This window comes from Myotis lucifugus, unplaced genomic scaffold (genome assembly GCF_000147115.1).
Source record: "Myotis lucifugus unplaced genomic scaffold, Myoluc2.0 scaffold_268, whole genome shotgun sequence".
NCBI classification, from domain to species: Eukaryota; Metazoa; Chordata; class Mammalia; order Chiroptera; family Vespertilionidae; genus Myotis; species Myotis lucifugus.
The window spans coordinates 1,259,109-1,272,836 of NW_005871316.1; the positions used below are offsets into that span (position 1 = coordinate 1,259,109).

Sequence of the window (13,728 nt, forward strand, 5' to 3'; positions counted from 1 at the left end):
TTCTTCAAATAATAGAAAAACTTGAGTAAAACGCTCTTCCCTCCCCAACACCTCCCATTGCCTTAATCAGTTTAAAATCAAAATAACCCACCAACAAAGATGGTGGTTAATTTTCATTCTGCAGGTGGGGGCGGGCGGGGCGGCCGCCACCCCGTTTCTGAGCAGCCGCAAACCCCAGCGCGGGATCCGGGCCTGCCATTTGTGCCCAGGGGAGACGGGGCAGACACCACGGGATTGGGTGTGCCTTCTGCCACCAGGGGAGTGGGCCTAAGCCAGCAGGTGGTTATCTCCCGAGGGGTCCCAGACTGTGAGAGGGCACAGGTTGGGCTGAGGAACCCCCCCCCCCCCACCAGTGCACAAATTTTTGTGCACCGGGCTTCTAGTATATATATATATTTCCTTTAGAGATGAAAGGCAGGCAACCTTGTGTAAGCTGGCTATTTATTCTTCATTCAATTTTTAAGATTAGATACTTACACTTCCTGCCCACAAATCTTCCCTTTCTCCTGCAAGTTTAACATAAACAGATATTTCTTCTCCCTTGGTGAAGTTCAGGTATAGGCAGTCAGGTCCTCTGTAATCTCTCATGGCTAAAACTCTGCTTATTAGAGCTATATAGACAAGTAAAGAAAAACACACAATTTAAATTAAAATGTTATTTCTCCCTCCCATCTTGCCCTCCTCCAGTCCATCCTGGGTATTTCCAAATGCTAATTTCTTCTTACCATTTATGGCCTCAAAACCTATAGACTTCCTATTGCACAAAGAATCAATTCAAAACTCTTTGGCTCAGTATCAAAGGCTCTCCACAACCTGGTCTTCCTTCCTTATGTATAATGACTTTCTCTTACTGCTTTACAGTCAGTCTAAGGTGTCCATTGTCCCTGGAATGTGTCATCATCTTTCTCCAGTGAATAGGGAAAGGAAAGATAGTGTTTTTCCTGGTACCTATATATTCAAGGCATTTTGATGAGTTCTTTAAAATATTTATTTTGTTAAATCCACAAAACAGACCTATGAGGTATAATAAATGAAACTTAAGAATCAGAGAATTGGCCTCACAGGTGATAAATGGTGGAACGAGATTTGCAGCGAGGTTCTTTCACTGTAACAACCACCTGCCATATCCTGAGCTTCTCTTTCCTCTATTTCCTAAGCCTAGAAACCTTTCAGTTTTTCTTCACGATGAACTCATATCTACTTCCTCTATGACACATCCTTAACCTACCTAGCTTACTCTGCCCTTCTCTGAACTTCAATATTACTTACTATCCTTATATGGTATTAGTATTTACTTTCTTGTCACTATTCAGTAGAATGAAAATTGCTGGACCTTAAGAAACTTACCTTATATTTAATTTTATTCCTCTTAGATACAACCCCCCAACCAGACCCAGCACATAATATGCCCTCAATAACTGAATGATCATAATCATATATACTAGATTTTACACATAATGTATATTACCAAATTAACTATTCTAAGTATACTAACATGTAAAAAATTTTAATTAAGCTATGCAATTAAAGTAAAATAACACTATAAATTACTATGAATTTGAATGTTCCCATTCCAGGTTCTGTGTCTGCCCCCAAAGGAAACTGAGGTTGTAAAAAGGGAAAGAAAGATTATTACTATTATAAAATATCATCTAGTAAACCTTCTCCATATATTAAAGTACATATCCAAATGGTTAAGGAAAATGTTTATTCATAAACAAACTTACTTATAACATATCTGTTTACACCAATAATATTTCCCATTTTTAATTTATATATTACAAATCAGAAATAATTCTCACATACTGGAGAGATAGAACTTACGAAAAGCAATTATGATATTGGGATGGAATTCCTTTTTTTTTTTTAACTACATCACCATTTTATTGTCTGGAATTTATTTTGCACCAGAATGCTAATAACAAAGAATAAATTGGGCTCTTACGCAGTAAACTAAGATTAATTTATCTTTGTAGAAGATGGAGGATGCTTAATATTCAAGGATATAAGTAAAATTATATACTCTAATACTGATTTCAGTATTTTTACATAAGCAAACACAAATTATTGTTTGATAAAGTTTAGACAATTAATCCTAATGATCTGAAATAACATTTTTATAAAACTCATGAAAATCAGAAAATTCTGATTGTAAATATAAACTAAAAACCATAAGAACTTCATAAATCAAGAACTATCCATCATGGGGGGGAAGGGGGGACATCTGTAATACTTTCAATAATAAAGATAAATATTTTAAAAACATGAGAAGAAAAAAAGAACTATCCAACAAATGGCTTGATATCTTTTTAAATGTAAATAAATTATATTTATCCTAAAAAATAGTAAAAATGCTCATTAGTTTGTTTTTGAGGTCTGGATTAATATCTTCAAATTTTCTGATATATTTATATAAATGGTTGATTTTTGCCCATTTGTATATTTACAATAAAAGCTACCACAAAATGCTTTGCTCCAGCATTTCTTTTTTTCACTGAACTCTGCTTTATAATTGAAAATATTTTTCAATGATATTAATGATTTCTTTTATGTCTACAATGACATTTTATGTCATTTCAGAGCCTCAGTTTAAGAGGAAGAGAAGGAAAAAAAAGAAAAGAAAACTTACTTTCACATTCCACGTCAGCACATTTTTTAAAGTTGGCCAGCAGTTTTGTGCCTTCCAGACACTTTGTCAGAGAAATAACCAAAACGAGGATTCTGTGAACTCCAATCTCCGCCATGCTCAAACAAGCAGGAATCCCAAATGAGGTTTACGCCAATTGCTTGGACTGTACATATGCCAGCCAAAACAGGAGATACCCCACTCTCTTTACTAAATATCAAAGAAAAAGTTTAGGATTTTTAATCCCTTGATAACTACATTTTTTTGTCAGTGTTTAGGCTTAACTTGAGAGACAAACACTCTCTGTTCTCAATCTGCAGTGTCAGGTATCTAGATAATACATAGGGGGTTAATAATTAACAGGGATTTCTAGTTGGACTTGTGTCTTACCAAGGTAGCCCATGTAAACCAGTCTCACTTAAAGGCACCTTGCATTCAACATTTTTAAAACAGGCCTCCACAAAAAGGTAGTTAACTTTTTTCTGTTAAAATCTCAGGTAAATCGATCAATAAGTACAAACAGTATTTGCTGCATGCAAATATCAGAATCAATGGAGAAAGTATGTATTAGATGTAGAAGAGGTAATAATTTAGTTAAAAATGGTTTTGCCCTGACCAGGCAGCTCAGTTGTTTAGAGCATCCTCTTGATCGATAGGCCGAGGTTGTGGGTTTGATCCCCTGTCAGGTACATAGAAGAATCTATGAATGCATAAATAAGTGGAACAACAAATCGATGTTTCTCTCTCTTTCTCTCAAAATTAATAAATTAAAAAATGGTTTTGAAAAATAATGATGAGACTTATTTGAAAAAATATTTCACTTTCATATTTCTTTAAAAAACCTTTAGCCCTGCCCAGGAGGTCATGGTTCAATTCCAGGTTAGGACACATGCCCAGCTTCTGGGGCTCGGGCGTGCAGGAGGCAGCCAATCAATGATTGTCTTTCATCATTGATGTTTCTCTCTCTCCTCTCCCTTCCTCCCTGAAATTAATAAAAATGTATTTTAAAAAATAAAAATAAAAAAACCTTTAGTGTTACCATAAAGTTGAAACTTGTATTTAGTTAAGAATAATAGTTAAAATATAATGAGTACTTATTATGTTCCAGGTACTGTCTTAGACATTTAAATATATGATCTGATTTAATCCTCACACCAACTCTCTAAGTAATATTATTATCCCCATTTTTGTATATGAAGAAACTGAGGTACATAGAGAAGGGTTAAATTACTTGCCCAACATCACATACTGAGTAGAGAAGAAACCTAAACCCAGGAACTATTATGACTTCCCCTTCTCATAACCACTAGGATTTCCTAACAAGAATCAAGTCATCTGCCACAGAAAGATGTCTACTTCATCTGCAGCAGTACTATTCCAGAAACAGCAGGTACGGTATTATTCCATGTATTGAAAATTATATGCCTATTTCTATGTGTGGAAAAAGAATGTGATGTCTGAAAGAATCCTTCCTCATACAATGAGAATATATACTGTGATTCAGGTTGTATTCACTTTCTTCTTTGTACTTTTTTATATTTTTTTACTTTCTTTAAAAAAAAATCAGTATAGGGCAATGGAAACTAAAGAGAAAAAAAACAAATGGGACTACATCAAAATAAAAAGCTTTTGCACAGCAAACGAAACCATCAACAAAACAACAAGAAAGCCCACTGTATGGGAGAACATATTTGCCAATGTTATCACCGATAAGGGTTTAATCTCCAAAATTTACAGGGAACTCATACAACATAACAAAAGGAAGATAAACGATCCAATAAAAAAAATAGGCAACGACCTAAATAGACACTTTTCAAAAGAAGACAGAAGAAAGGCCAAGAGACATATGAAAACATGCTCAAAGTCACTAATCACCTGAGAGATGCAAATCAAAAGGACAATGCAGTACCATCTCATACCTGTCAGAATGGCTATCATCAACAAATCAACAAACAAGTGTTGGAGAGGATGGGGAGAAAAAGGAACCCTCGTGCACTGCTGGTGGGAATGCAGACTGGTGCAGCCACTGTGGAGAACAGTATGGAGTTTCCTCAAAAAACTAAAAATGGAACTCCCATTTGACTCAGTAATCCCACTTCTAGGAATATACCCCAACAAACTAGAAACACCAATCAGAAAGGATATATGCACCCCTGTGTTCATAGCAGCACAATTTACAATAGCTAAGATTTGGAAACAGCCTAAATGCCCATCAGCTGATGAATGGATTAGAAAACTATGGTACATCTACACAATGGAATATTACACTGCTATAAAAAAGAAGGAATTCTTACCATTTGCAGCAGCATGGATGGAACTGGAGAGCATTATGCTAAGTGAAATAAGCCAGTCAATGAAAGAAAAATACCACATGATCTCACTCATTCATGGATAAAAAAGACCATTATAAACTGATGAACAAAAATAGATACAGAGGCAGAGCAGCATCGAACAGACTGTCAAACTACAGCGGGAAGGCCGGGGAGGGTGAGGGGGGAGGCAGGTAAGAGATCAACCGAAGGACTTGTATGAATGCATATAAGCATAACCAATGGACACAAGACACTGGGGGGTAGGGGAGGCCGGGGGAAGGTCAAGGTGGGAAAAAAAAGGAGACCTATGTAATACTCTTTGTAATACTTTAAGCAATAAAACAAAATTTTTAAAAAATCAGTAAACACATATCCTTTTATAATACCAAGAAAGCTACGAAAATCGTTATTTGAATGTTATTGTCGCTTATAAGGGATCAAAGCCCTATAAAACACTAGATTTCAATAGGTTTCCGGAAACCACAGTTGTCCTATTTCAATCTTGAAAAAATATTTTTTTGAGCCTCTCTTTGCTGTACCTCTCCCAGTGATTGGGCATCCCATGGTGGGTGTGGCTTGCAGAATGTAGCACTTATATGACACCACACTCCCCTCTAGTGCCTGACAAGACAAATATCCAGCATAAGAGCAAGCTAAAGTGAAGGACTTGTACTTTCAAAGTCCTACAAACAGGAAATGTGATTTATGTTTGTTTGTTTGTTTTCCAAAATCAGTAATTACAAGGAAGCCTAATCTCTCTGATAGATTTTACATCATTAGAAAGAATCTAATAGAGCATTAATATGAGGATCATTTGGCTTGCAATCAGAGCACTGCATAGCTGTACACATGGACACTCACAAAAAGGTGTAGGGTGGTTTCTTGAATGCTTTTAAAAATCTATACACTATGTTGTCCTAGACATTTAAAGAAAGATGAGCTCTTCAGCTTCAAAACTTGGCACAGCCCTGGCTGGTTTGGCTCAGTGGATAGAGCGTCAGCCTGCAGACTGCAGGGTCCCAAGTTCAATTCTGGTCAAGGGCACATGCCTGGGTTGCAGGCTCTATCCCTAGTGTGGGGTGTGTAGGAGGCAGCCAATCAATGATTCTCTCTCATCACTGATGTTTCTCTCTCTCCCTCTCCCTTCCTCTCTAAAGTCAATAAAATTATATTTTAAAAAACTTGGCACAGAATTATTGGCATGATTTATAAATATCAAATTGAGAATATCTAAAAATGTATACTACCTTTTTTGGTATTCAATATTAAAGCTATTATAGCTAAATTTTGAACTAATTAATTTAATTATGTTCTAAGTAAAGGAAGAAAAGAACCCAGACAAATTTAAATTTGTCTATTGACTGGCCTGAAGATTTTTTAAAAATATATTTTATTGATTTTTTACAGAGAGGAAGGGAGAAGGATAGAGAGTTAGAAACATCAATGAGAGAGAAACATCAATCAGCTGCCTCCTGCACACCTCCTACTGGGGATGTGCCCACAACCAAGGTACGTGCCCTTGACCGGAATCGAACCTGGGACCTTTCAGTCCACAGGTCAACACTCTATCCACTGAGCCAAACGGGTTAGGGCTGGCCTGAAGATTTGAGTCAAGAAAAAGAAGAGAAAATTCCTTGCCTGAGACACCAGCCTGGAGAGATTTGCTCTAGTAGAAATGCTCCTACTTTCTTGCTACTAATGCACTCCGATGATTTCATTTTATGTTCAGATCATTATTTAAATACTAGAGGCCCGATGCATGAAAATTTGTGCAAGGGTAGGCCTTCCTTCCTCTGGCTGCTGCTCCAGCTTCCCTCTGGCACCCGGTACCTGGGCTTCCCTCCTCCGGCCGCTGGCAGGGACCCAGGACCCTAGCTGGCTTCCCCCAGGCTGCTCGCAGGCCCTGGGACCCGGGCTGGCTTCCCCCTGGCCCCGGCTTCGTCAGGTAAGATGTCCGGAATGACGTTCGGAAAATGTCCAGTCTAATTAGCATATTACCCTTTTTAAAAAAATATATTTTATTGATTTTTTACAGAGAGGAAGGGAGAGAGATAGAGACCTAGAAACATCGATGAGAGAGAAACATCGATCAGCTGCCTCCTGCACATCTCCTACTGGGGATGTGCCCGCAACCCAGGTACATGCCCTTGACCGGAATCGAACCCGGGACCCTTCAGTCCACAGGCTGACGCTCCATCCACTGAGCCAAACCGGTTTCGGCAGCATATTACCCTTTTATTATCTGTATATATAAAAGCCTTAGTGACTGACCATTCAACCTGTAGCTATGATGCACACTGACCACCAGGGGGCAGACGCTCAACACAGGAGCTTCCCCCTGGTGGTCAGCGCACTCCCACATTGGGAGCGCCGTTCAACTGACCAATGAGTGCCCACGGACATTTCCCCTGTACACCCCTCCCCCATCCAGACCAGGACCAGGATTGGGACTGGCATCGGGACTGACTGGGCGTGAGCAGGCGGCCGCTTCTTGGTCATGGGCGAGTCGGTATCCCCCTAGGACAGGCACTCAGAGACTGCAGGGGACTGGCAGCAAGCCTACTGAGCGGTGGCAGCAGGCGCAGCAGGGCCGGGATGAGTGGGAGTGGCGCAGCACCTGGCCTGGGCTTGGGCTTCTCCCCTGCCGCTTTGTGCACTACTACATCCCTCAGGGGATGTAAGACTGCCAGTTTCAGCTGATCCCCACAGGCCAGGCCAAGGGACCCCACTGGTGCACGAATCCATGCCCTGGGCCTGTAGTTATAGTTAATTTAACAAGATATCTTAAAATGTGGTAGCGCAATGTTAACTGTCTCTAACAGACCCAGATAAAGAGGTTAGTACATGAAAGAGATAAGAGCATTTAGTTTAAAGAAACCGAAGTATCAATTTTCACTATAAAAATAGTTATATTCACTTAGCCAGATATTACCTAATTGCTGATGCATTTTGCAGATCAACTGTTGGGTTAATATTAAAATGTAATACTGCTGCTGAGGAAGATTTCATGGTAACATTCAGCCAGGAATGCCAATTTGGGAGGCATATGGTATTCTTCAGATGCCATGCAGGAGGTAAGACTACCTACTACATCTACTACATAAAGCTAAAGGAGGAATCATCAAAGCCACACACAGGTTCAGTATCATAGACTCAATATTGCAGAGTAACTCTTTCCATGAGAATATGAAGACGTAATCATGAATATTGCTCTTCTACTGCTTAGTGATGTTACTTAATGACACTATATAGGACTATCTTCTCTCTTAATACCTCAGGTTTCCTAAAGTGGAAACATATTTCCTTCAACCAGCTGGCAATTTAGAAAATAGGTAAATTTTATTAGAAGGTAATTGGGATTAGCTAAACTGATAAAGCAAGGGTTTCTTGTGTTTTTGTTTTTTTAACTAGGAAGAGGGCACTAGAACAGAGCCTTGAAAACAGTTCCCATGGTAAACATGTGCACAGTAAGGAATCAAAGCCCAGGAGAGCTTGAGATTCAAACTGGTGTGAAAGACATGGACAATGGCCCTCAACATCCCCTCTTCAAGGCAAGACTTTCTGCTCAGCTTCAGGAAGTGCAGTTAGCAGATAGCCTCTGGCTGCCAGCTACTTCAAGGTCTACCTCAGCTGCAGAGAGCTTCCCTACCAGATTGCCCCTTCTGGGTGATTTAGTGAATCTAGTGAGTAAACGACAAGGGAGTACAAAGGCAGGGTCATTTCAGCCTAATGTGGGACACTCTGACAGGCACTCCTCGCTCCAGAGTCCCCTTTGGGTTGACTGGAGCTTTATGGAACCTACATTGCAGTTCACCTTTCCCTCTGCCCAATCCTGGTTTCTCCCTATTCCTTTCATAAGGGTCCCTTGAACCTTAAACTCTGTCTCAGCATCTACTTCTAGAGGACCAACCTCAGAAGCTAGTGATCCACCAGTGCAAAAAGAGAACATGACAAAATGTGCACATGTTGGCCCATCTTTTGTGCTAGTCACGGCATGGCTCTTCTTTCCTGTTGCTTTTGTGTTGCTAAAGGCCATGCTTTAATTCTGCCCACTTCTTATTCTGTCAATATCAGTCAGAGGTGTACCAGGAAACAGTTGGGTATTCCATTTTGAAGGATGTCATTCCTCAATGACTGAGATTTTAATGAGAGGCTATTTATAAAGGTGTTGGCAGGGTTAAGGGAAACCAACAGGAGATGTAAGATCCCCAGGCATGAAGAAACGGTGACTACTACCTGCAGAGAACTACAGAAAAGGACTGTCTAACAGGAACATAAAGGCTTCTGTACAGGAACTCAGTCAAGAGAATCTTACCCTTCTACTTGCCCATATCCTGATGGTACCTCCTGATCAAGCCCAGCCAGATGCCAGAGAATAAGGGAACACTTTGAAGTCCTAAACACCTGTGTTCTGGGGACATACCAGCACGGCAGAGAGTGGAGAGTGGATTGGGAGGAATGAAGAGAATACCCCACACACTGTCATTACTCCTTTACTATATGGGATTTTAAAAATATATATTTTTATTGATTTCAGAGAGGAAGGGAAAGGGTAAGATAAAAACAACAATGATGAGAGAGAATCATCAATTGGCCGCCTCCAGCATGCCCCCTACTGGGGATCTAGCCTGAAACCCGGGTATGTGCCCTAACCCAGAATCGAACCATGACTTCCTGGTTCATGGTTCGATGCTCAACTACTGAGCCACACCAGCTGGGCGTTTACTACTAGTATATGTTTTTTAATAATAGTAGGTAACATCCCCTACATACAAGATGATATGTATGTAACATTTGCTGATCAGGGGACTGAATTTATTAATTTAATCAATGAGAAAGAAAGAAATTTAATGTTTTCTGAGCACCAGCTTTGAACCAGTGAGCTTAATATTTCAAATGCAAATGTCATCTTTCAAGATAGGTATCATTTATTGACTGCCCATGCATGATGTGTCAGACACTATTCTAGGGACTGGAGCTATAGGAGTGAACGGGACAAAGTCCTTGCTCTCATGGACCTTGCATGCTACTGAAGGGAGACAGATAAGAACAAGCAGACAAATAAATGAACAAGGTAACTGCAGGTGGTGATAAGTTATTATGGTGATGTGTCTATTCAGATAAACTTGTCAGTTAAGGCATCTCTGGAAAGGGACATCAGACTTAATATCAGGGAGTAGGAAGGCAGAACATTCTGTACAGAAGGAAGAATTAATGAGGTCATACTTCATTGTCTGAAGTTTGATTTTCAAAGATTTAAAGAAAAAACAAAGTAGGCATATTGGATGCATTCCAAGATGTCAGAAACAAGGCTTTAAGGTGGAAACTAACTTAACAGATATAATCAAGAAACCTAAAGGCAGATGGAGAGTGGCAGGACATAAAATAGATGAAGACAGAGGTCCAATTATGCAGGGACTTTTGGCTGTGGAAATGAAATATAAGTTTTATTCTAAGTGCAATGGGAAACCATAGAAAGTTTTAAGCAAGGGAATGACATTATTTGTGTTTTTATCATATAATTTCACTTTTTTTTTGCTTTGCTAAATCCTTATTCTCCAATTCTCTTGGGTTAAATACTTAATAAGTGCATCACTCAATAGCTTTTTATTGAATGAAAAAGAATGCATGCATGGTTGAATACATGAATTGATTTCAAGAGCAAGACTCTTCATGCCTCATAACTAAATGAAAGTCTATCTTCAGCTGTGTTAGCTCAACTGCTCTCTCATTTCAAAAAGAAATTCAGTAGCTGGTTTTAATTAAATATTCTCTTCTGTAAAAAGAATTCTGACAAAAAGAATTGGATCCCATATAAATCTTTGTTATTGGGTTGATATTAGTAGCAGCAGTAAAACTCTAAATATCCAGCAAGCAAAGCTATAAAGCCTTTGAATTCCCAAATACCATAGAGGATGCTTGATAAGTTTCCATATACAAGCAAATTAATGACCAACAGTATAGAATACTAACAATCATCAATAGCCTGAATGTCTTTTAAGAGCCCATATTAGTCAATTTTATATACTCTTACATAATCCCGTCCAAAATCCTCTTCCTTCACTCCCCCCTGCTGTCCTCTCCCCATTTCTGTATCTTTTCCTCCTTGCTTCTTTTGGTGTCCGTGACCCTAAGTATGACAAGCCCCCAAGCTTCTTTAAGAAAAAAAATTGCCCTAGCCAGGTTGGCTCCATGGACAGAGCGTTGAACAGCCTGTGGACCAAAGAGTCCCGGGTTGGATTCCAGACACATGACTCGGTTGCAGGCTCCTCCCCGGCCCGGACCCTGGTCAGGGCCTGTGCAGGAGGCAACCAATCGATGTGTTTCTCTCACATCGATATTTCCCTAGTTTTCCAACTAATGTCCTTTTTCTGATACATTGTCACATCTTCTCAATCTTCTATGACAACCTTCTGGGACAGTTTCTTATCTCTTCCTTGACTTTCATGATCTTGATGCTTCTGAATGTCCCTCAGTTTGGGTTTGTCTGATGCTTTCTCATGATTAGACCAAGGTTATAGATTTGGAGGAAAGAATATTGTCAGAGTGGCGTGCCCTGCTCATCAGAGCCTGTCAGTGGATACATATGATATCAATATGTCTAATAACTGGTATTGTTAATATTGATTACTTGGTTAAGTTGATGTCTACCAAGTGTCTCTAATGTCAAGTACCTATTTGCTATTCATTTAAAGAAAGATACCAAGTTCCACACACTTTAAAAAGAGGGGAATTTAGTTCCATGTCCTGGAGGGAGGAATATCAAAAAACTCAACAGTAAGTTATCCAATAGTAAGAAACCTAGATTTTAAAAAAACATATTTTTTTATTGATTTTAGAGAGGAAGGAAGGGAGAGATAGAAACATCCATGATGAGAGAGAATCATTGATTGGCTGCCTCCTGCACACCCCCCACCAGGGATCAAGTCCACAACCTGAACATATGCCCTGACCAGGGATTTAACTGTGACCTCATGGTTCACAAGTCAACACTCAACACTGAGCTACACCGGTCAGGCAAAACCTGGCTTTTTATCTACAGTACATTTACTTGTTTGTTCAACCCCAGGATACATGTAATGTAGTTTCAAAATTGATAACCCAGCCCTGGCCAATGTGGCTTAGTTGGTTGAGCGTTTTCCCATTCACCAAAAGGTTGCCGGTTTGATTCCCAGTCAGGGCACATGCCAGAGTTGTGGGCTTGATCCCCAATAGGTGCATGCAGGAGGCAGTCGATCAATGTTTCTTTTTCTCCATCTCCCTTCCTCTCTCTCTAAAATCAATAAAAACATATTTTTTAAAAAACAAGATTGATAACACATACCCTGTGATAAACCAATTGACCAATTGGGTTAAATGTTTGTTTACAGCTCTTTTTGTCTACTGCCTTATATCTAATCAAAACACTTGTTTACAAAGTTATTTAGGTCAGCTCCTTTCTTCCCCACCCCCTTCAGTGTCCTATGTCATACAGTTTGTAATACAGTTAGATTTGCCATAGCCTACTTCCAACTTGGGCTCCCCTGCCATCCAAGTTGATATTTAAAATTTTGCAGTCAGGGCCTGGCAAGTGTTGCTCAACTGGTTAGAGCGTTGGCCCAAGAACTGAAGGGCCATAGGTTCAGTTCCTGGTCAAGGGCATGTACTTGGGTTTTGATTCACTCCCTGCCCCCAGTCAGGGTATGTGGGGGAGGCAACCAGTGGATGTGTCTTTCTCACATGGATGTTTCTTGCCCCTTTTCTCCCCTCCTTCCACTCTCTCTGAAAAGCAATGGAAAAAATATCATGTGAGGATTAACAACAACAAAAAATTGCAGTCAGCCCTAACTGGTTTGGCTCAGTGGATAGAGTGTCAGCCTGCGGACTGAAGGGTCCCAGGTTCGATCCAGTCAAGGGCATGTATGGACCTTGGTTGCGGGCACATCCCCAGTAGGGGGTGTGCAGGAGGCAGCTGATCGATGTTTCTCTCTCATCGATGTTTCTAACTCTCTATCCCTCTCCCCTCCTCTCTGTAAAAAAATCAATGAAAAAAAAATTGCAGTCAGTAAAATTAACCCTTTGATGCATACTGTTCTATGGGTTCTGATACATAGTCATGTATCCATTACCACTGTACCAAAAAGGATAGTTCAAAGTCATTTTAAAGTTAACATTTAAGCCAAAAAATTATTTTATCTGAATTATGTGGAGAATTCTTAACTTTACCAGTTCTATTCATGAGGTTCATTTATCCTTTAGCAGGATAGAAATATATTAGGTCACTGAAAGCAAAATATATCTTTTCATCTTTATAAGAAAACTCCAATAATGATTACCTTTGAGCCTTCTACCAGTTCAAAGCTAAGAATGCTTAAACAAGCAGATGTCTCTTGTGACAATTTTTTTAGCATTATTCAAGGATTAGATCAAGCACACAAATTTGACACTGAGTATATAAAAATAAATGCAAAAAAAATCAATTAAAAGACTCATCAAGCCCTAGCCGGTTTGGCTCAGTGGATAGAGCGTTGGCCTGCGGATTGAAGGGTCCCAGGTTTGATTCCGGTCAAGGGCACATGCCGAGGTTGGGGGCTCAATCCCCAGTAGGGGGCGTGCAGGAGGCAGCCAATCAATGATTCATTCTCATCTTTGATCTATCTATCTATCTATCTATCTATCTATCTATCTATCTATCTATCTATCTATCTCGCCCCCTCCCTTCCTCTCTGAAATCAATAAAAATATATTTAAAAATATATATATTAACAATGTACTTACTGCTACTGGTGAAAACAAGAAATCATTTGAGGA

At 39.6% G+C, this 13,728-nt stretch overlaps 1 protein-coding gene across 1 annotated transcript in view; it reads right to left on the minus strand.

The window, feature by feature from the left end:
* The window catches only part of MIA2 (melanoma inhibitory activity 2), a 127,288-nt gene extending 124,354 nt beyond the window's left edge, over positions 1-2,934 (minus strand). Inside the window, exons 1-2 of the mRNA XM_014464787.2 lie at positions 2,630-2,934; positions 478-611 (exon numbers count right to left, since the gene is read on the minus strand). Of these exons, the coding sequence (XP_014320273.1) occupies positions 478-611; positions 2,630-2,744 (249 nt within the window). The 5' untranslated portion in view covers positions 2,745-2,934. The remainder of the gene's footprint in view (positions 1-477; positions 612-2,629) is intronic.
* Positions 2,935-13,728: the final 10,794 nt, after the last annotated feature.